This window comes from Dermacentor albipictus, chromosome 2, assembly GCF_038994185.2.
Source record: "Dermacentor albipictus isolate Rhodes 1998 colony chromosome 2, USDA_Dalb.pri_finalv2, whole genome shotgun sequence".
Taxonomy (NCBI): Eukaryota; Metazoa; Arthropoda; class Arachnida; order Ixodida; family Ixodidae; genus Dermacentor; species Dermacentor albipictus.
The window spans coordinates 48938213-48961727 of record NC_091822.1 but is presented as its reverse complement, the minus strand read 5'-3'; the positions used below and the strand labels follow the sequence as shown (position 1 = coordinate 48961727).

Here is a 23515-nt window from a genome sequence, read left to right as displayed (position 1 = left end):
TCCTAGAGCTAGCGCTTGCCATGTCCGCTGGCCGCCGGCGAACACACTTTGACAGCCCAGAACAAAGCGGCGCAGGTCGACCGGGCAATCCGGGTGCGAGAGTATGCGTTCGGTTAGTCTGGGTGCGAGTCTAGCGTGTTCTGGTCTATATGTAGAGCCATGTGTACAGCACATGTGCTGCGGTAGGCTTGTGCGAAGCATTCTTGCGACTTGACAACGGCGCCACGCTTGTACGCAGTCCTTGGCTGTAGATAAAACTATGGGATCCAAGTGTCTCTTAACCTACGGTGACAGAAATGTCGTCGTCGCTTTCGACGAGCCGTGGACGGGTCGCCAGTTGATTGAGCGCATGAAGGAACTGGATATGTTCGAAGGAGTTTGCTTCTCTGCCCTCGTCTTAACGGTGAGTGCTTACTGGTTAACTTATGTGAATAATACATGCATGGTGCACAATCGTTTGTATTTGTTTCCCTTCTAAATCGTCATGTCGCGTTTGCAGCTGCGTTTTTAATTGAGTTTTGTTCGTCCTAGTGCCTCGTTCTTGTGCGTTTCACATTAAAACCCGGCAGCGCTAACTTTTACATAATGTTCCAACTAGTTTGCTTTCAAACCTCGTTGGCAATCATTGATGCACCAAATTTCAGCCTCAGTTCTCGTCATAGCATCCGCGGAAGGAATTTCCTTTGTGCAGAGAAGCCTGCTTCGGGGCTACGCGAAGTGTTAATTCCAGTAGTTTTGGGCCTCTAGCTCGGCTACGCGTGTCGGAGCAGCCTGCGCTACTAGGATTGGTCAGATCGCGTTGTTAGTGTGTTAACTTTAACTGTAGTAAAACGTCGCACTTATTACTTGCTATTGTGCTAGTTCGAGATATAGAAATAGACGCCGTTGGCAACAGAAGGCAGCGAATATTCATGTTGGCTAACTGGACTTGCAAACTGTGAAGCTCTGTGTAAAGTAGTTCTTTTCTTAGTTGTGGCATTCTTATTTTTGTAGCGTTTTGACGAAGACTTTCAAGTCTATGTGGACGTCGCGGAGGAAGACGCAATTGAAAATAAATCAAAAATAAAAGTCAGAGAGACCAGCCAGGTCCGGTGAGTGGTTTTTCATATTTATTAGTTCATTTACAGGCGTCTTGTAACACACTGCATTGAAAAATCCAGCGGTGAAAGTTTCCTAATAAAAGAGGCTTCTCAATTTAGAAGCCTCTTTTCTCAATTGGTAGTTGCTACTGAAACAGATGAGTCAGCATCACAAAATATCTTTTCTTTATTGCCATCATAGAATAGCAGATGTCCTACAAGAACCACAATCGACGCAGCCAGCACGAGGCAGTGTGTACTGCCTTCCAGCTGTACCACCAGACATCCTGATGATGGCACAAAGGCACCAGGCTGGGAAGCACTTTGCAGGTCGCCAGAGGATTCTACAGTGGCTGCACCATGACCTCTACTTATATGATATGTGAGTTGCATCTAAAGATACATCCTTGAAAAGCATGTTTGAGGTGTCCTGAAAGTTCCTTTCATGTTAGCATGTTCACTGCAGCTTGGGTCATGGCACTTATTCCCCATGTAGCAGTGTAAGGCATTCCTACAGTGTACAAGTAATATATTCCCTAGCAATCAATGGAAAGGAATAGTTGAGCATGGATGGACGGATGTTATGAGCGTCCCCTTTGGAACGGGGCGGTGGCTTGCACCACCAAGCTCTTGCTATTATACTGCCTAATGTCCTACCTAGGTTAAAAGAGAGAACAAGAAAAAAAAACACTAACTCCCACAACCAAATTTTCTGACCCCCTATTGTGAACTTTGCTTTTCTACGTCTCCATTTTATGTAGTTTCCCTACTTCCACCAATCTCCAATCACCTCTTACTAATCCCTTTTGCGGACATGTTTACTTTTCCCCTGCTCTCGCTGAACCCAAGGGCTTCAAGGAGGCTAGTGGTGCCTAAATAGATGTCTTCACATTCTAATAAAACATGCTCTATTGTTTCGCTAGCTTTCCTGCTGCAAGCACATGCTTCTTCCTTCTTATATCTCTCTTTATAGGTGCGTGTTCTAAGGCATCCCGATCTCACTTCGAAAAGTAATGAGCTTTCCTTTGAGTTACCATAAATTGTTTCTTTCCTTATTTCATTTTTTCCTCTTAAGTAGTTACTCATGGCAGGTTTCTTTTCCATTGCCGCCATTCATGAGATTATTTCAGCCTCTGACCTTCCGCTTGACATCCTTTGTTGTTGTGTTGCCCACCCTATAGGCTGCACACTTGTTGGTAAGCTTCCTAGTTCTTTTGCTGCTTTGTGAGTCAATGTTTTCACTGTACAATTATCTGAGCACTCTAGCAACCCAATTTACTTTTTTCCATATTCCTTAGTCGTTCTTCAAAATCAATTTTACTGCGAGCTTCCCTCACTTCAAAACTAGTCCAGCCCATATCACCCTACACAGCTTCATTTGTGGTCTTCCCGTGAGCGCCCAATGCGAGGTGTCCCACTGACCTTTGGTTCCCATCTAGTCCCGATTTTACCCCTGATTTCAAGCAAACAACCACATTTCAAAAGCAAGTCCTGGAACCACTACACATTTCCACATACCTCGGAGTACCTCGTACCTATTGTATCCCCATAGCGCTCTGTGCTTCATTACGGCTGCATTTCTCTTCCCCTTTACTGCTATTGTTTTTTCCCTGTGTGTCCATATAACTATTGCCTTCATTTATCCGTATTTATATTCTTACCCGAGGTATTTACTGGCCCTGTATTGCCACTGTCTGATCACTGTTTTCAATGAATACCAGAACACCCGATTTTCTAACACTAAATTTCACACCTAAATTCTTGCCTTCCTGTCCACAGATATTAGGCTGACGTTGCAGATCGCTTCGCTTGTTAGCTAGCAACACAGTGTCGTCCGCATAAAATATACCTGGAAGCTGCTGCTCTACTGCTGCACCTGCCTGCTTATATGAGAGATTAAGCCTGATATTACTTCCTTCTAGCACTCTCTCCATCCTCACCATGTACATCATAAATAACAGTGGAGATAAAAGGCACCCCTGCCTCAGTCCCTTGTTGATATCAACTTTCTCCTCGCTCCTCATCCCTTCCCATTCAATGCAAACTGTATTTGCGAGGTAAATCTCTCTCCGGCTAAGTTTCCCTCCCAGAATATCCCACAAAATGTTGCAGCCTACATTGTCATTCACTCATGTAATGTCTAAAAAGGCCACATATAAGAGTCTGCTTCCTACTCTTGATATTTCAATACACCAAGTAAGAACAAATAAGTTATCATCGAAACGCCTACCTACTCTGAAGCCATTCTGATGTTCTCCCAAAATGTCATTATTCTCTGCCCATGCTTGCAGCTTTAATTTGATTGCATGCGTTACTAGCCCTGTATATTACTGATGTACAGTTGCCGACCATTTATTCGAACCTCACGGGGACTGTGGAAATGTCCGAATAAACAGGTGTCCGAAAAAGCACATTAAGAAAAAAAAAAGAAAGAAATACTTTATTTCCATGCGCTTATTCGGGCTCGGCAGTAGGCTTGAATAAATTGGGAATGCGCCGTTGCACGCTGTTCTGTTTAAGCGCAATCAGATAAGCCTGAATCTCGGAGAGGGTCGTACGGCTGAAAGCACGGTCACTGCTTGTACACGCTCCGCATGTGACGGCAGTGTAGCAATGGTGCGTCATCTTCCGACTCGGAGTCATCATCCGGCGGTGCAGCAGAAACCTGACGAATGATCTTGCCGTCGCCGAGTGCTGCGCATGTCAGTACAGCAGTGTCGTCACCAGTGAAACTGTCAAATGAGACGGTGTCCGGAATCGCAATGCAACCGCTGCACAGGTCTGCAGAACATTTTCGGCGTTCACGCGTTCAAGCAGCGTTCACTTTCACCTTTTATCTTTACCCGCCGTGGTTGCTCAGTGGCGATGGTGTTGAGCTGCTTAGCATGAGGTTGCAGGATCGAATCCCGGCCACGGTGGCCGCATTTTGGATGGGGGCAAAATGTGATAACACCCGTATAATTACATTTAGGCGCACGTTAAAGAACCCCAGGTGGTCGAAACTGCGTGCCTCATAAGCAGAAAGTTTTTTTGGCACATAAAACCCCATAACTTAATGAATTTTTTTAGCCTTTTATCTTTGCTTGCACCAGTATTTGAACCACAGACTTTTTCTCCCGGTATATTTCTTATTTACTGGCTACTTCATCCTGCGGCAACTGCGCCTTCTTTGCCTACCTGTGCTCTCGGGATGCTTTCTGTCGTTCGGCGATCGCTTCTCGTATCTTCCTGTTCCACCAGCTTTTATTTTTTTTTCCTTTCCAACGAATGTGTTGTTTTTTTCCATATTTCTGTCATTATTACACTTACGCCCATATGCAGAGATCTAACTTGGCTCGAACTTGACTGCTGGCAGTTTCAAGACAGCTTCGCCGCCCGTCTTAAATCGTGCTTGACTTTGCGGACGACTTGCGAACGACTTGGCTGGGTCGAAGTCCGTTCAGTCCGAAGTCCTCTTGCATCCGGTTGCCGGCCCAGACGGCGCGTGAACAGCTTGCGGCAATCGAGAACAGAAGCCGTTGAAAGACCACCATACGAACCAACCATTTCGTTCGCTTCTCTACGGTCAGTTATACAAACGCGCAACAAGACCTTTAAGTTAAAGAGAAGGTAAAACCGCAATAAATGTTACTATAAATTTATTTTCACTCAAATACACTGTCATGTAAAAGTCGAGCACCGGCTTGAAGAAATTGTGAAACCTGCAACTCAAAAAGCGCGCCAAAATACCGAATTGAAGACAACTTAAACCCGCCGGTAGTGGGCGCTTTCCTCAAGCAACACTGCTCATTGCAGCGGCAGACGTCGCCAGATGGAACAAATTTACCCAAACTATACTTATGCCCTGCTAGAGATTTGGAAAGATACATACTTTTTTGCTGTACAACGTGCCTTACGCTAATAAATTTATTATTAACCTCGAACACGGACAAGCAACCAGCTTTTGCATTGAAGCACAGTCTTCACGAAGCAAGTCAGCTTGAGCATCTATGAAACGCGAAAGCAGACTTGGGTGTTTTGAAGTCTGCTTCTTGCTTCGAGCCGACTTCATCAAGTACAAGCACGATTCAACTTGGATCTCTGCATTTGGGGGTTAGAAGCTCACTATATTCCCTCTCCTTACTTGGCCATTTGCCAAGTTCTTCCTTGATTCTAGTGACTATATTTGTTATTTGTTCAGCGTTCAAATTTGGACTGGCCATTTGGCACTTCTTGCCCTCTTTCCCAACTACATATCCCATTCTCAAAATGATGCGTTTATGGTCACTCCCTATGCTGCTGTACCCTTCCTCATCAGTGACCATTTCTCTTAACTTATCATAAATTCCTTGTCATCAGACAGTAATCAATGGTTGATTGCCGGTTTCCCACTTCCCATGTAATCTGCCCTTCACACTTAGGCTTCGACTGTTCGTCAGGTGCATCGAGGCTGGGCGCTACATGATGAAGGCTACTGGGCAAATCAAATTATAAGCTTCCTCATAGCATATTCAGAAGGTGGACTGACTGGTACGAGCGATGTGCTAGCCATCCATGAAGATGGGCAGCGTGTACGTGGTGTCGGCGTGGTATATGGCGGGAACCTGTATTGGCAGCTCCTGTTCAGTTTATACATAACACAATATGTTATATATAGCCAAGCAACAATGTTTACATACCTTTAGGAATTGTGAAAGTAATGTCAAAAATTCTGTATACACAGATCATTGACTACTCTATTAAAATAACACACCTTTGCTGCCTTAAGTTTCAGGTCACGATAACTTTACAGTAAGTGGAAATGCTAGTGGGCCACATTGTTGCACAGCAGTGTAATGATGTTTCTATTACAAGCAAATACAGTTAACTGCTCAATTTAGTACGTCAGCTCCATGAAATAACTTGCGTGCTGCGTTTACATGAGAAAATAACAGCAGTGTAGCTGCATTCAACTCAAAGCAGCAGTGCATGCACAAAAAAAAAGAGAGGGAAAAGAGGGTGGGGGTTCGGCTCGCGCTGTCCTGTTAGTGTGCATACCAAGGAAACGTACAAAACACGCCCAGCGATGGTACATGCGTTAAAGCACGCAGAATGTGAGTGGCGGATAACAAGCTAACCGGCGTGACCCCGAACCACATTCACGTCGGCACGACAACATGTTGTAGACCTTATGCAAGCATCTACGATAACAAGGCAGCCAAACTAGTGACAGCCATACAAAGATTGAAAGCTGAGCAACTCAAATAAACACAATGACAGGATCCTACACTCCTTTCGCAGTCCCTATGCATAGTGACGTAATATTGTGACCCACAGGGCAGCAATAATAATTTTCTTCCCAGCACATTCGTCTCTTAAGAGTTGCAGTCCCTTTGCCTTTTTCATGCAGCAGTTGTGTCGCTGTACAGCAGCCTGCCGACAGTGCTCTATGTGAGCACTGTTGGCACATAGTCCGGATTATTTATCAGCTTCGATGGCAGGTGTACGTTTGGCAGGGGAAGGTTACGACAGAGGTTTTTTCATAAACAAAACTTGCTGGTGAAACGCACCCCACAGATTCGAGAATGCTCTGCTGGCTGCCACAATGACCCGTCCGGGTTGGCATTCCTCGCTGCAGATATCCACAGAGCCCTCTTTTAATACATTTTCGCTGGTGGAAATCGGAAGAAGCTCACGTTTGCATTTTTATAGTAGTAGTTCTTGCACCCAAAGGTGACACAATGAACTGGCATACTCAAAAAAAAGAAAGGGAAAAAAAAGCGCAACTTCCACCTGTTTCATAGCAATACCGCCCGAAGCAGCCGCGTTGATTTCCAACCAAGTCTAATTACGATAACCACCGCAAGCGGAACACATGCCGTGCCTGTTTGGCGCAAGCGCAGAAATGTTTCTGTAATCGGTCGGTTGTTGCTTATGAGGATGGTGCCCTTTCATTGGGCAGGCATTCAGAAATGCCCTAGCCACTGAAACTTAAAAAGAAAAAGAAACACTTAATCTGTCCACTGTGTGTCAACACACTACAGAAACATCATTCCAACAGTATTGGAAATAACTGAAGTGCCATGGTTCCTTCTGTGCACTTTGAGGAAGTTTCAAACGAGCACAGCTCCCTGTTGACACACCGTGGGTCATGATTAGAAACCAGAACTTTAGGGAAAATGCCTATTTTTTGCCTCACATCTTTATATTATCTAACATATAAGCACCAACTATGGGTCTAGAAACATTAGTGGCACCTTTATTGTGCCTTTAAATGTTTCTTTCAATGCATTGGATTTTAAGAGCCTACAGATCCTTTTTACTTTCTGTCCTAGCCTTACTTTGTGATGTTATCACCCACTAGAGAACTTGGCTGAAGGCAACCGATATGACTACATATACTTTGCCAGCGTAAAATCTCTTATTAATAGCTTTGTAGCAACGAGAACATCGTTGTGGGAAGGGCTCAAACTCCATTATACACTATGATATACTTAAAGGTGACTTAGTGCTCACTTCACATATTTAGCTGATATCATTGAGAAACTTGTATGCTTGGGTGCAATGTTGACCTGGAATGTGGGGCTCATTTATGATTTCCGAGAAAGGTTTGCCACCATCTCCAATGGACCTGTTGCCGATTTACTTAGTTAGAAAGTTAAATTTGCCTCGTACAAAAAAGCCTGGCTTTTTGGTACTGAAAGAACTATGAAAGGTTCTGACCCATGAACATTCCAGAATGCCATAGAGCATTGGATCATCGGAGATTCTAGTACTGTATCTACTTGCATAATGATTGCACCCCTTAATTTTGTTGTCAAAATCATATTTTTGTTCTTTCCCGCGTAATGATCACACCCCGAACTTGCCGCAGTGATATGTTGTGTGCCAAGTCTAGCTACTAATTATGATCGCGCTTACCATCTGTCGAATGCTACGCGAACGACTCTTCAAGACATACCATGTGGTCTGCACACGCGAAACAGATTCTTGAGCAGATGCCCCATTCCATCACTTTCCGCCCTTCCACGAAAAAAAAAAAATGCTACCGCCAAATTTGCCTTGGCTTTATTATTTGTAGGCTTTGTAATGGTTGTGGTCAACAACAAAAGGCACCGTTTGATTCCTCTCATCTGCACTCTGTGGGCATGCAACAAATTGCAAGCGGCAACAATAATAGCCACGTTTACACTGATACGTTAAAGGTGTACCCTATTCATACGCTCACGCTTCTAACACAGCTAAGATATTTGCCCACCCTTGACGGAAACATGCTGTATTAGGATAGTAGGGAAGACAAATGCTGCAGTTTTTGCAGCATGCGTGGCATGTGTTTCTATGTCACTGGCAGCTAAGCGTGCCCATCTGTTTCTGTCCCCTCAAATGGGACATGGCTATGTTATTGCCTCAAACTTGCCAATATTAATGATAATATTCATTACTGATACGGAAGAAACTGTTTCAATGCGCGAAATGTACTTGCAAGAAGGAAAAAACCGTGTTAGGCTTGCTTTGCCAGCTGCCATTTTTTCTTGGTGCCCCACACTGTTACAGCGGCAGCCGGCTGTTTGTTGACCTGTTGTGATCCCACAGCAAATGTGGCATGAAAAAATTTTCGCAGAAAACTTAACTCGGTAATGATCGCACCCCTGAATTTGCGTGAATTTTTTTTACACAAAAGTGTGATCATTATGCGAGTGAATACAGTATACAAATATGTGCCCCTAACTTTGGTGGTTGTGGAGCATTTCCTTTCTTTACACAAACCAATACTCAGTGAAAAAAGGCACGGAAACCCAATAACCTTGAGATCATGTTTGTCAACACTTTCACAACTTTTCTCGTGGTGTCTTAGGCACAGTAACTTTCAGATAAATCTTTTATCCTACGCAACTTACCTAAATTTGTTTTGTCGAGAGAGTGAAGTGAATTTCACTAAACAGGGATTTAGTGAGCTGTTTTTTAATAAACGAATTTATCCTCAATTGCCCTGCAAATGCGCTTATTTGTTACTATACATTCTGATAAGTTGGTGCTTGGTGCATATATACGCTTAAAATGACAGCTTTAGTGCCTGTTCTAGGTGCCTAAAGGAGCATTTTTCTTTAATGCTAAACATTGGTTTCTAGTCATGATGCACAGAAATCAAGAGTTCAGTAAGTGCTGCTGCAGTGAACATGTTAAAAGGAGCCTAATGTAGTGTGTGTTTACATTTAGCATTTGATCTGAAAGCTCTTTAAGACAGTTTTGGTGTACTGGGAAAGGTCCAAGTCTGTCATAATTTCATGTGTTTGCGAATTATTGCTGCCTTTGCTCTCTTATTCTTTCCTGCCAAACTCTCAATAGATAAAGTTTGGGTCTGCTAGAAAGTGCCTTGCATTATTGTTTTTGTAATGTATGATTTCTACCAGGTACCCAGGGAGGTTATATACCGAGGCAGCACGGGCACTGACTACCAAATTCCCCAACCTGGCTGATGCCACGGGGACCGGCTATGTGAGTGACATATTATTGGGAACTAATTTGTACTGTAAAGCCTGCCTAATGAATACCTACTTTAAAGGACCAACAGTGAAGCAAAATCTGTTATGACATTTGAATGGAGATGAGAAGATAGGTCTGTAGAATTCGTAGAATTGAACACGGCACTACCTGTTCAATTAGCTAGTCTAAATCAGCAAAGGCAGTTGCATACGTGTGATTGATGCAACATTCTATGGCGAAATGCTGCCACCCCCCACCCCCCCCCCCTCCTGTAACAGTAAAGATGCAGACATAACTTTGCTGTTGCACTTTGGTAAAAAAGCTGTTTGTTGTAATCTATTAACAACTGTACTTCTTTCATTCTTCAAATGTGTTTTTTGATGTAAACAAAGTTGCACTGTCTTCATGCCACAAAGTGAACAGGCAGGTCACTGCACGGCAGCTTGAATAGTGATTTTGTATGTTCTAGCTTCGATGTGTCCCCCTGCGCTACAAAAGGCTATCAGGTTGTCTAAAAAATATGTACTTGTGGCTGCAACAGCCTTTTGCTTCCTCATATTCGGTAACACATAGCACTAGTGTGTAGCCACATCTAATTTTGTTATTTCAGTTGTGAAGACTTGCTTGCATAGCAAATTACCAATACTGTTGCATGCCAGAGGATGACCTCTGGGGTCCGTGGTATGGTGCAACCATGAGACACCTCGCTTGTCACAGGCAATTTTAATTGAGGGAGAGTTGTGTGGCCCCTTTTATTGCAATATTTTTCTGGTACTGAGTGATGTCTTGGAATGAGCAAACATTTCGAGCTTTCATGAATGAGGTTGACAGTATGCATTGATTCTATGTTTACCTGCAGTTTCCTTTTAAAATCATAATAAACCTTGTATATCAGCACAATAATTTGTTCCTGAGGGCTTGAGCTGTAATGGCAATTGCCTTGATAAACAAATTCGCTTCTTACGGCTTGCTAAGCACTGGTGCTACTATTTGATTTCTCACTTAAGCCAGCTTGCGATACTTATAGAATTCGCGTATAACTTTTACAGGATTGTATTCATAAATACAATGATGCCCACAGGTTTAAGTATTATGTTCTTCGAAGTTTACCCATAGTGCTTTTTATTTGACTATGGGAATGGGCATTAGATAAAATAAGCCTTCATTTGCATTAAAAATAAATTTTCTACAAAAAGTCAGTTGTCATTTTAAGCCATGTCTTGACTTATTTGGAGTCCTCTGCTTAACTTATCTAGCTTAAGTGTCAGAATTTTTCTTTAGCCTGCTGTGTGTGCTCATTAAATGGGTGCAGTGTACTTGAAGTGTATGTGCTGGGTGCATTGCTGTCGTTAACCATGTATGATCTTGCTATCTTAAAAATTAGGCTACAACACAGTGGTTTTGGGACAAGCTAAGCTATAGCGATATCTACCTGTTGCACCAGTTTCACTTTGTTGGAACGGGGATGTAAAAACACTGGTTTAGTGGCCATTGGCTGCACATTAAAGAACTCCATGTGGTCAAAATCAGTCCAATGCTCCCTCCCCCCTTTCCCACTACACCACACCTAAATGTCTTGGCACATTAAACAGTGCAATTCAGTAGTCATGTCTACACCACAGAAACATTCAGGAAAATGAAAACTTACTTATGGTGGATAACTACATTGAAAACCCAGTTGTTGGCAAGGAATTGGGAGTTCTCAGCCATCAAAACCATGCATATTTGGTTGAAGACCGACGTGTTGTCCTGCTGCAGCAGTGTGGAGGACACCACAGTTCTCAGAATTATATGGAGGCTTTCCTAACATGTCGTGATTACCGAGTCATTCGCTTCTGGTACGGAAATTCACAGCTGTGGTCTCCTAAGCTTATATAGAAATTTTCTGAGGAATACAAATTAAAAGTAACATCTTTTACCACAGCATAAGCATGTGTTGATGCAGTAAACAGGTGTCATTAAATGATTGTACATTCTGATAATTTGCACATTCTTTCCTGTCCCATTTAATATAAAACAAGTTTTCATGTAATGGCTTAAATTATTGTGCATATATGCAGGCACACCCTGGCAAGCCACCTGTTGACAATAAGCTTATGCGCACCATTGCATTCATTCTTCCATCATAACCTTCATGTTTCATATAAGCAGTCGCCACTCAATTTTCATATTCTCACATAGCCAGGATATCTGCAAGCAATGTTTCACTCATTAAGTGAATTTGCGTGAGATCATATAAAAGAAAAAGAAAGAGTAGGTGGGAGGGGGTAAATTTCTTTTTTTTTCTTCTTGCTTCTTAGTGACGAGGGCAGTGGTTGTTTTTTAAAGATGGAACAAGCCTCCTAAGCCATGTTCATTAAGTGATCTAACTTTCAATCCAAAGATGACAGCAGCGCCTGCGCTTTGAGTGGTGGCACTCATGCCTTACACTACTTGCTGCTGGCCAATAGTTTCTTGTGTGATATGATGAAAAGTCGCAGAATTGCAGTTGCCTATTTAAATAACACATCTATTAACTCTCTCTGGTGCCTTACAGGATTCATGGCGAGAAGCTTTAAGGTACAAAGCTAAATATGAAAGAAAGAAGGTCCGAGCACTGACCAAAGAAGATACCGAAAATTTGCAGCCAAGAAAGAGGGCTGCAGTGGAGGAATGTGCTGGCCCTGTACGGTGTGAAAGACCATGTACGGTACGTATTTCAAATTTTGTGTAACCCTGCAGGCAGCAAGCCTGCTTTTGCCACCTGGCCAACAAAATTGATGTTTGCTTTCAGGCAGCTGCCATGGCCGAAGGTGAAGATGTGGAGTCAATTGCCTCTCACATTTCGGCCATGGCGAAAGAATCTTCAAAGGCCAGGCCAGACATGGCCTACATTGAAGATTCGATGAAGAGAACATTGGCCACCAGAAGAGAGTGGGTGGCGAAAGAGAGCCCGTCTGTTGCGGAGATGCTGGAGAAGTATCCTGTGCTCTCCATCAGCTCCATTGTAAGTTTTTCAATGAATACATCTTGGAATCAAAAATGACAGAAAAATTTCCAGAGGAACTGAGTACTACGCTGTTTTGCTCACGTCGATCCATTTTTGAGATCCTCATTTTGCATAACACTCATGCATTCATGCTAAGTTTATTATTTCATCATGCTTTTTTAATCCTCATTCTGCACTTTAGGTGGCACAAACTATTGAATAGTTATATTGCTGACTGTTTGAAATGCTTATGCTCCCATGATGCATAGAATGGCTTCAATCGCAATACAGCAAACTTAACCCTGCAATGCCAAGCATGGTTTGTGTGGTGCGTTGAATTACCAATCCTAAACATGTGGCATTTGAGGCATACAGCAAGTAAATTACAGGGATTGTACTAAAGCATACCACCTGTACTTGTTCATGCATTCTAGTGCACTGAGTTTAAGTAAAGCCTTTTAAATTGTTTTCATGTCAGGAATTTTATGTATCACGTGTGAATTGTACAGTGGTATTATAGGGTTAACCACTGCAGCCTTCTCAAGGTAATACCCTTGTCATATGAGCACCCGCAAACTAGTTTTAACTTCGTTGTCTTTATCTCGAGGGAGATGCACTGGATATCTCACCATATCGCCGTTCCGATAGGGGAGTTTAATGGAGCTTTTAGTCTAGGGATATCGGCAATCTCTCGGCGGCTCAAAAGAGTTTTCACATGCCAATACTTGTAACACTGAGAATTCAATTATTGGTTGCATTACAATTAATTCATCTTAAAGCTTTTTGTGTGCAAACAAGCAGGGACGAAGAATAAGAGCAACACAAGGATGAGCGCTCGTCCTTGTGTTGCCCCTATTCTTCGTCCCTGTTTGTTTGCACACAAAGTTTTAAGATGAATCTGTTCCAAGTAGGCCAACTTGCAGTTATGTTACAATTAATGTTGCGCGTGTTTAGAATGTTTATATTTAACGATATAAAAGTTAAAGCCCAATTCAGCAAAAGTTGTGCTCGCTGCTGCACAATACTCTCGGCCTAGGCGACTTAGCGTCACTTTCAGGGTGTTTACATGAATCCGACAGCGTCGGCTTGAGTTGGCTTGTTGGGCTGAAATATGCCTGTAAAATTCATATAAGCACTAGCCGGTTGGGCTGAACAGGCATCGAGTTGGGCTCAGTCAGCCCGACTGCATGGGGTAGCTTGATCCAGCCCAACCCGTTTGCAGCATGCATGTACGCGCAGCCTGCACTGAGACTTGCACGGGAACACTGACATTGCAATTTAAGTGCCGGCAGTGGAAATAGCATTAGGACGAGGCCAAGACAAGCACTGTGCAATACAACCTTATAGCAGCGATAAGACCCACGAAATAGAGCTGTTGGCAGATGGCATCGGGAACCAGAAACCCAGTTCAAACGCATTGATGTTTCAGCTCGACGCTGTGTACAGTCGTTGTCGAGGCTTGCCAGAAGAGAGTTCATCTGAAAGTAGTCGTGTTGGGCTCGATCCACCTGATTTCTGACTCAACTTGGTTGTGTCAGGTTCATGTAAACATAGCCTTTGTCATGCTAGTTGTGCACTGGTTGGCGTGGTCACTGATGACTGACACGGGCAAAGTAGACAAAATAAAAGGAACGCTCACAAGGTCACCGTGTACAATATGTTTAGTTTAATGTACTTTGCAGCAGTTCGGGTGGCAGAATGCAGGGCCTACTTGTCTAGCCTCCAACGAAAACACATAAGCACAGGGTGGTTAGCATCGCGGTAAGCACTGCTATGTTTAGCGAGTGCACTTTGATTTTGAACGAGGTGTATGTTTTTCACCTCAATATATTGAATAATGTTCTTTATCGAATGAGCGTTAACTATAATAGCTACAAGCATGATTAGAAATTACATTCTTGTACTTGTAGAAAAACCAAACACCACTGAATGCACCTCTGGCTGCTTCTTTTAAAAACTCGTTATTTCCTGCATGACATGACCAAAACTTCCTTGAGGCCAAACTCCCTTAGGAAGTTTCGTGCTCCCTTATCCTAAAGGAGTTTGTGGGTGCCTGCGTGATGCAGGTATAAAGCTGCCTTGGTCTGTTAGCCTTCATTTGCACATGAGTGCCTGCTTCTGGCAGAGAGCTGTAGTACTGAAATAATGTCTTCCACGTGAACCCAAGAAAAGCAATGAAACTTTTAAAAAGGAAAAACAGAGAAAAAGCTCCTTGATGCACCAATAAATGAAATAGCTGCAGTACAGATAGATAGAAAGAACAGAATATAGAGATCAAGTAAAAAAGAGGTTTTGGGGGAACGCAAGACATTTCACCTGGAGAAATGAAAACATGTAAATCCAGGTTAGGGATCTTGGCATCTAGTTGTTTCACTCGGAAAGTTTAAACCCGTTATAAGCGATCTTGTGCACGGTGGCGACAAGCAACGTGATCGAGATGGCTGTCATGTCTACTTGAACCCCACGTGAGCACTGACTTTGAGGGATGTTTCCCTGGTGTTGCTGGTATGAGGGCAGGCAGCAAATATGCACAAAGACTGGCATGACGCATGGTGTAATAATTTAAGCTGATTTGTTTTGCTGTACAGAGCAGTTTAAAATATTTGGGGAGGTGTTGTAGTAAGCTTTTTATCGTTGCATGTATAAAAATTCGGTCATTTGCTTGTTCTAAGCGAGAACTGATAGTATGTCATTGATGTACATCCTGTTCGGCTTCACGCTATTGGCTAGTCGCTCATAGCACTTATGGGTGATGAGCTATGAATTCAACATTTCCTGTTGAATTTTCAGAACCAAGCAGCAAGAATGAGTAATCTCTTTGCACGGCAGCTCATTTCGTCGCTTGTTGCAGCCGTGCACAGAATTGCTTGGCAGGGCTATTGGAAGAACATGCCCTGCTGTATTTTTAGTGTGTGAATGTGGTAGATAGTAACCCTGGCATTTAATTTTTTATTTACTCTTTTCCAAAGTAGAAGTCATATTTAAATGTGTCTCTCTTGGTCCCTTTGTAAACTTGAGAAAGGGTTGGTGTTATAAAAGATTGGCAATAAATAGGCAGATTTAGACAGTGTAACAGCATTCCATTCCATAGCAAAAAATGACAAGAATGTTACAAGGAAGTATAGGTGGAGCCAGATCAAATATGTTGGTTAGCAGTTTCATCTCGCATCTATGGCATTGTGGTGCTAACCTGAAATGTGGCACTGCTATGTCGCACATTGATAAAAAGGTTTAGTTACCCTGAATAACTTGCATGTACACTATTACAAGGTCTGAGGGTGGTGTTTCAAAGCCTTTTTACAGGTACTTGAGACCCAGGCTCTTTATCTGAATTTTTGTATTTGGTGCATAACTTTGACTGCATACATATGTGAGCACATCTGCAACTCCCTTATCCATCTTAGTGAAATCATCAACCTGACTACACATCTTGCAGAGGTGCTGCTCTGTGCGATATTGTATGGTAGATGAAGCATGACTACAGAGCTCAATGTCATTAAAGTGCTTTATGAATTTTTTTATAGGTGCAGGTGGAATTCAGGCTGTTAACAAACACTCCCATAATGCCCAAGCTGGAGCAAGTGCTGCAACCTGTTGCCGAAAAAATAATCAAGACAGCGAGGAAAAAGCGGCACACAGAAAATATTTTTGAAGAATTTGATACCCTAATGAATGCTTCCACCGAAGATGCTGCAGGAGGTAATTTTCATTATCACTAAGCCAACATTAGGGCTTCACTCTGTGTTTAGTTTAGTTCATATGTTTTTCACCGGACCGGGGAAAGAAAACGTAACAGCCGGGAAAACGCAAGTGAGGAAAGCTCCGACAATGAATGAAAAAAGTGCAGCTTTAACTATAGACAATTTATTTCCACAGAGTGCGCTTAGGGCTTCAAAAAGTCTACAATGGTGCCTTGCCGTTTCTTTCGCTCGCTAGAAATTGCCACACGTTTCTCAATAGCCTGGAAGGCCGCATTGCTGTCAGCGTCACTGTGAGGTGCGACGTACCTGCGGAGGAGGTCCAGAGCCGCGACGGCTTCTCCAAAGCTAGGATTTTGCAACTCCCCGGCATCATGCAGCTCGTGCGCCTCATAATCACCGCGCCACGGCAACGGACGAAGGAATATCCGCGGGAAATTTTGCCCTCTTTGGCGTAATCACGTTAACGTGCTAACGATTGTTTAGTATTGCTGCGGAGCGCGCTTGTCCGAGCAGCCCGGTTGCGCGCGGCGCGGCATGGTTTCACGAGAAATGTAAACAAGGGAGGAGAGCTGGCCCGATAGGCGGAGCAACGCCATGAGCAACGCCAACTTCCGGCTTCACTTTAGCTTCACACAGAGTGACGTCAGGGCCTCTCCCGAATTTCCTTCCTCCGTGAGTCGGCCCGTCCAAAAACCTTGCAGTGACTGTAATCACTGATGATAGTGAGAGCATTTTTCAGAATGGCCACTTAGTGGCTGCCTCTCGAACTGGCGTGCGGTTTCTTGCAGCCAGTTCTATAGCCAAGCCCGGCCAAAACTAGTCAAAAGCCAGAATGGCGGTCGGAGCGCGTTGCCTACTTTAGCCCAGGCGGGTTCGGGGTGCTAAGTTGCGACGTAACAGCGGGGTTCCTTATACATTGGATCCTATGGAAGCTATGCCGGGACCGGATGAAAACGACGTAGCAGCCAGGATAACGCAGCAGTGAGGAACGTAACTGCGGGGTTCTACTGTACTTAGATTTAGGTGCAAACCTGAGAATAAAACATTGAAGCAGTCAAGATGGGTGCCACAATGTTTCCTGAACTTGTTCTTGAGTTTCCACATTATTTCTGTGCATTACAGTTATGACAATAGCAGGGATGAACATTCGTGCATAATTTTTTCACATCTGAAAATATTAAAGTGGGACCTGACTGCGTCATTTCAAGATGCAGTCAAATTTGAGCTATGTCTCGTATTGCTATCGCACGTGTGGATTTGGTCCTGCCGCTTTCACTGCAGTGACATGCAGAAATTTGTTCACATGTGTTTTCATAAGTCCATGTATACTTTCTCGCTTCACATGTTGTGTCAGGAGCAGGTGCGTGGTGGGCTGTGGCAGTGAATATTGCTTGGCTGGGTGTAGTTACCGTGACTGCCCCACAAAACATCATGAGTTGTGTGTTTTGAAAGGTCTCTATATGCTGACTGCAGTGAATAGTGGCTAAAACAAGGCTTTCAAACTGAAGCAAGCAGCATTCACTTTTAGTTCAACTCTGTCTGCTTTTTGAGACAGTGTAATTCATGTCTCTTTCAGAGCTGACGCTCACTGCTGCTCTTTGTGTTCTCCCTACCCTGGTGAAAGAGAGAGTTGATGCATTGACCTGCCATTTTGTAAGTCCATCACCATATCATTTATAGCTTGTAGATTACTGGCCATATGAACTGGAATTATGAGGATGCCCGCTGTATTAAATTTTTACAATCTCTTTCGCATGTAAGTTATCGAAAAGCGTTCAACAGTGCATCCATGTCCAGGATGAGTTTTAAAAATGTACAGTGCACAGCTTACCTAGTTTGTAGAATGCTAGCATGAAGCATGAAATATTGCCTGAAGACAGAAAATCTCTAGCTTTTCACAGGGTTTCATAAACAAGACAGTTGCTAACCTGTGGATAAGTTCGTGGCCTTCCTGCGAGCAGTATTTAAATCGAGCAAGTTCCCTCCAATGTAACAAAAATTAAGCTGTTGACTATTGTTGATATACAATATGCAGATTGTTTCAAGTGTATTTAAGGGGAGACGCTCCTCAAAACAATTTTTAAATATTTGTGTTGGAGACATGAAAATTCATCCACTTATAGGGCATTACAAGCACATTTTGAATATGTCATTAGTTTTTTGTGCAGCCGCTATAGTTGAGTTATGTCCTACACAGTGGCAAAGTAGTGTCATATTGTGAGGGCTTTATTGTGTAATAAATTTTTGCAAGAAGCTTTGTGCTGTAGCTTATTTAACTCTTCGTAGACTGCTAAGTGCCGATATATATTCAAACAACATCTACAGTTACTGCAACTATGAAAAAAATTCGGACATTTCAACTGACTTTTTCCACAATCACATGAAAATAACCTTGTGCACTTCTAATTGTCTTATACTAACGAAATTTGGCATACATACTCTTGAAGATATGTACAGTGCTGATATTTAATTGAAATTGCAATATCTTCCTGCATCAGTTGCAAAAGTACAAGGTTATGTTTCATAGAAGGGTTATGGTTCGGGCTAGTTTGTTTTCCATTTTAGATTCGGTGGTACGGTGCGAAGCGGGACAGGGGACAGGAAAAACGAGGACAAGTGCTTACTGCCAACTGAAATTGCCTGGTGCAAGGTGTTAATAGAAAAACAGATGGAAAACGACAAAAATATATATATGCAAAAAACAAAGATGAAAACAATCGAGAAATAAAACATTATGAAGATGCCATCACTGCTCACTGTACGCGCCGCTGCCCTTGTCCAAGAATACCAAGTCGCTTCGTGATAAGGCCAGGGATGGTTTGCTTATGCTCAGGCATTCTTCACGTGCCATGCTAGCCAATTCAATGATGATATGATGATGCGCATTCGTTTATCCCTGTGTGTGTGAAGATTGCTTCTGTTTTTTCAAACGGAGAGGTGCAACCGCATGCGCTACAATGCAGGGCTAAGAAACCTTCATTTCCTATTTGCACGTTCACGCAGACGATCTTTGAGGTACCTGCTTGTCTGACCTAAGTAGCATGCGCCGCATTTCAAGGGGATTCTGTACACAACCCTCTGCACATAATCCACGTAACGGTTGCAAACTTCACACTGGGCTTTGTTTCTTGATAGGGGTGCTTTTTCTTGGTGACGACTAAAGCTTGTGTGGGGCAGAAAACAGCACATCCACCAACCCGCCCACCGATTTTTTAAAGACGATGGCCGATTTGATGCTTCCATGTAATCACCGCAACCTTACAGTCTTTTTCTTTGGACTGCTCTTTCGTGGCCATGGCTTCACTCTTAGGTTTTCTTTTTCTGTGGATTGCCTCAGCTACTGAGACGAGTAATCCGTCAGGATAACCCGATGCTTTCAGGCGTGTAACTTGTGCTTGAAAGTTTGTGGGGGCAGGACCAGTCTAAAGCGTTAGAGAAGCAGCCCTGAACAATAGCCCTCTTTACTAGTTTACCATGTGCTGATAAGAAGGGCAGTAGTGGTTTGTGCACACAGGGATCATATGTCCAGCAAACATGAGAACACGGGCTTGAGGTCAAGGAAGACGGTTCCTTCCGTTACCTCTACCTCAAGCTCGTGTTTTCTAATGATCATGTTTGCTGGACATATGAACCCTGTGCGCTCGAACCACTCCTGCCCTTCTCATCAGCACACGGTGAACTAATAAAAAGGGCTATTGTTCAAGCCTGCTTCTCTAAAACTGGTCCTGCCGCCACAAAGTAGAAGTTTTCAAGCACAAGTTACACGCCTGAAAGCATCGGGTTATCCTGACGGATTACTCGTCTCAGTAGCTGAGGCAATCCACAGAAAAAGAAAACCTAAGAGTGAAGCCATGGCCACAGAAGAGCAGTCCAAAGAAAAGGACCGTAAGGTTGCGGTGATTAAATGCAAGCATCAAATCAGCCATCGTCTTTAAAAACTCGGTGGGCGGGTTGGTGGATGTGTTGTTTTCTGCCCCACACAAGCTTTAGTCGTCATCAAGAAAAAGCACCCCTATCAAGAAACAAAGCCCAGTGTGAAGTTCGCAACCGTTACATGGATTGTGTGCAGAAGGTTGTGTACAGAATCCCCTTGAAATGCGGCGCATGCTACCTAGGTCAGGCAGGCAGGTACCTCAAAGATCGTCTGCATGAACATGCAAATAATGTTATGAATGGAAAAGAAGGTTTCTTAGCCCTGCATTGTAGCGCATGCGGTTGCACCTCTATGAAAAAACAGAAGCAATATTCACATAAAGAGGTGATTGAATGCGCGTCATCATTGAATCGGCTAGCATGGCACATGAATAATGCCTGTGCATAAGCAAGCCATCGCTGGCCTTATCATGAAGCGAGTTGGCATTCTTAGACAAGGCCAGCGCATACAGTGAGCAATGATGGCATCTTTATAACAGTTTACTTCTCGATTGTTTTCATCTTTATTGTTTGTTTTTTACACAATTTTTTGTTGTTTTGCCCCTTTTTTCTACATTACACATTGCACCAGGCAATAAAATTTCAGGTGGCAGTAAGCGCTTGTCCTCATTCTTTCCTGTGTCCCCTGTCCCCCTACGCACCACAGAATCTAAGTTATGCTTCAGGGAACTGAGAAAAAAAAAGTTAGTTGAAATGTTCTAATCTTTTTGCATAGTTCTAGTAATTGCACATGCTGTTTGGCTAGACATCGGCACTTTGAAATCTACAAAGAGCTAAAGAAGCTAAACAATGTTTTTTGTGAAAATTTAGTACATAAAGAAGTACCCACAAAGGTGAGTATATTTTGCCATGGTACATCACATAGCTCAAAAACAATAACAGTTGCACAAGAAGTAATGACTTATTTGAAATCTGCATAGCGAACTCTTATCATTGGCTGAACTTTGAAACCTCTAGTACAAGTAATAAAAAAAAGTTTCGAGGACGTCTCCCCTTAATAGTCGGTGCGTTGCAAAGCATTAGGTTTGAGACTGGTTTGAACACCCCACAGGTCTTCCTTCCAGGTGGTCAGTTGCTGCTGGTAGCAGCTGCTCTAATAACGAAGCAGCAAGACTTGTATTACAATCATTGTATTTAAATATGCGTTCTTTCTTGCAGGACCCTGCCAAGGTACATTATGTACCTACGGTGACGTTTGTTGGGAGCCTGTTGACGGCGAAAGAATTCACCGTGCGTCTGGAGGGCATTTCCATTGAAGAAAATACGCTGTTGGAAGCCATTGCGACCCAAATGGCCCTGTACTCGGTGCTGAACATTGCTTTCCAGAAGAAAGCACAAAGAACTTTTCATCTTTTATGTGAATTACTTGGAGTTTCAAGTGGTCTACGGGCTACACCACTCGTCCGTGTAGCTCACACACTTTTGAGCCAGTGAGCCTCTCGTGCCAGTGAGAGGCTCACTGGCTCAAAAGTGTGTGAGCTACACGGACGAGTGGTGTAGCCCGTGGTGTAGTGAGCCTCTCGTGCCAGTGAGAGGCTCACTCTTTATAAGTGGTCATAGTCAGTCATACTAGTCGTAATACTAGTCAATAAAGTATTTTGGCACTTTTATGGATTGTTTTTGCACAACTGGATATTATTACTGCACTCTACACAACCTGATGAAAAATCAATCAAGGAGTTTTAATGGGGGCCATCACGTTCCTTGAAACATTTTTTCGGTTGCCACTTCGGAGATCTGGTGGTCCCTTGGGGAGCACTCGAAGCAAGCAACCATTGCTTCCTTAGCAAGCATTGTAAAATATATACTGTTACTCCTTTGAAAGGCATCGGGGAAAAGCAGCTATTGCTCTCTAGGGGAGTATTGGGAAAGAGTAACCGTTGCTCCCTTGAAGAGTATCGGAAGAGAGCATCCGTTGCTTCCTTGAAGAGTATCGGTAGAGGGCAACCGTTGCTCCCTTGAAGAGTATCGGTAAAGGGCAACCGTTGCTCCCTTGAAGAGTATCGGGAGAGGGCAACCGTTGCTCCCTTGAAGAGTATTGGGAAAGGGCAACTGTTGCTCCCTTGAAGAGTATTGGGAGAGGGCAACCGTTGCTCCCTTGAAGAGTATTGGGAAAGGGCAACCGTTGCTCCCTTGAAGAGTATCGGGAGAGAGCTACCGTTGCTCCCTTGAAGAGTATCGGGAGAGAGCATCCGTTGCTCCCTTGAAGAGTATCGGGAGAGAGCATCCATTGCTCCTTTGAAGAGTATCGGGAGAGAGCAACCGTTGCTCCCTTGACGAGTATCGGGAAAGAGCAACCGTTACTCCCTTGAAGAGTAACCGTTGATCCTATGAGGAGCATTGGACAAGAGCAACCGTTGCTCCCTTGAGGAGCATTGGACAAGAGGAACTGTTGCTCCTGAAGGGAGTAACTTCATGGGGAGTAACAGTTCATCCCGTCACAGTTACTCCCGAAAGGGAGGAATGGCTGTGGCAGATCAGTTGCTCCCCTAAAGGAGTAACCTCAATACCCCATTTCCTCCTTTTCTTCTTAGAGTGCTGATGCATGCGTGTGTACTGTGGGTTTGCTAGTACTCATTGGCAAACAGCCTAGTTCTGGCTGCTGCGGCACAACTGCGATGTTTGCGCGCAAGCATGTTTTTTTCTGAACGAGCTCCGAAGTAACAATCCTTAGGAAAACGCTTTCATAACTGTTGTTCTCTAACCAGCTTTTTCTCACTTTTATGCGGGTTCTGAACTCCCAGTCACTGAGTGAGAAACCACTGCACCCGTGGCTCCTTGTGGAAGATGGACTGGTGCAAGCTGCACACAGCACATGCAAGGCAGGCTTAGGGGAAGCCTGTTCCCACATTGGTGCTGTCCTGTTTTACATACAGGCTGTTGTGCAGAGACGGGATGGACAAGCCTGCACTGATAAAGAAAATGCATGGCTGTCGCCACCTGCACGGTCCCTTGAAGCAAAACCTGTATCAGGTGTGAGCTTTTCATCCTCAAAGATGAAGAGGAAGGTAATGGACGGTGAAACACCATGTCGTGGGAAACTGCGCCGGGTGAATGTTCAACCTACCACAAATGAAAAGTGGTCAGAATTTTTATCGGCGTGCCACCAAAGTGGGAGCACACCATCCCTGGAGCCAAAATATGCTCATCACTTCAACCCTGCTGCGACAAAATTTCCAAGTGCCATCCTCACCAACATGCAGCAGGATGATCAACCCACCACATGGAGTTCCGTAATGGAGCGATGCCTAATAAAGAATAATAGAAAAAAAGCAAATGAAGAGTGTGCATAACCTGTAATATTTTGCTGTATGTTGCAGCTTGCAGAGCTCTTCGAGGAAAGCACAAGGGAGCAGGCTAAATGCACAAAATGGTTTGCATTCAGGACAGGC

General features: G+C 43.6%; 1 protein-coding gene and 1 long non-coding RNA gene across 2 annotated transcripts; both read left to right on the top strand.

Annotated features, from left to right (window-relative positions):
* Positions 1 to 259: 259 nt before the first annotated feature.
* LOC135896772 (uncharacterized) lies at positions 260 to 14561 on the top strand. Its single transcript, XM_070534695.1, has 7 exons — positions 260 to 403; positions 994 to 1091; positions 1282 to 1461; positions 9449 to 9533; positions 12058 to 12210; positions 12295 to 12507; positions 14556 to 14561. Exons 1-7 carry the CDS (start codon positions 260 to 262, stop codon positions 14559 to 14561), a joined length of 879 nt encoding a protein of 292 aa, XP_070390796.1.
* A 1509-nt stretch (positions 14562 to 16070) lies between these two features.
* LOC135904305 (uncharacterized) lies at positions 16071 to 21415 on the top strand. The gene is made up of 3 exons (XR_010565083.1): positions 16071 to 16188; positions 17767 to 17843; positions 21282 to 21415. It is a non-coding gene; the product is annotated as an uncharacterized lncRNA (long non-coding RNA).
* Positions 21416 to 23515: the final 2100 nt, after the last annotated feature.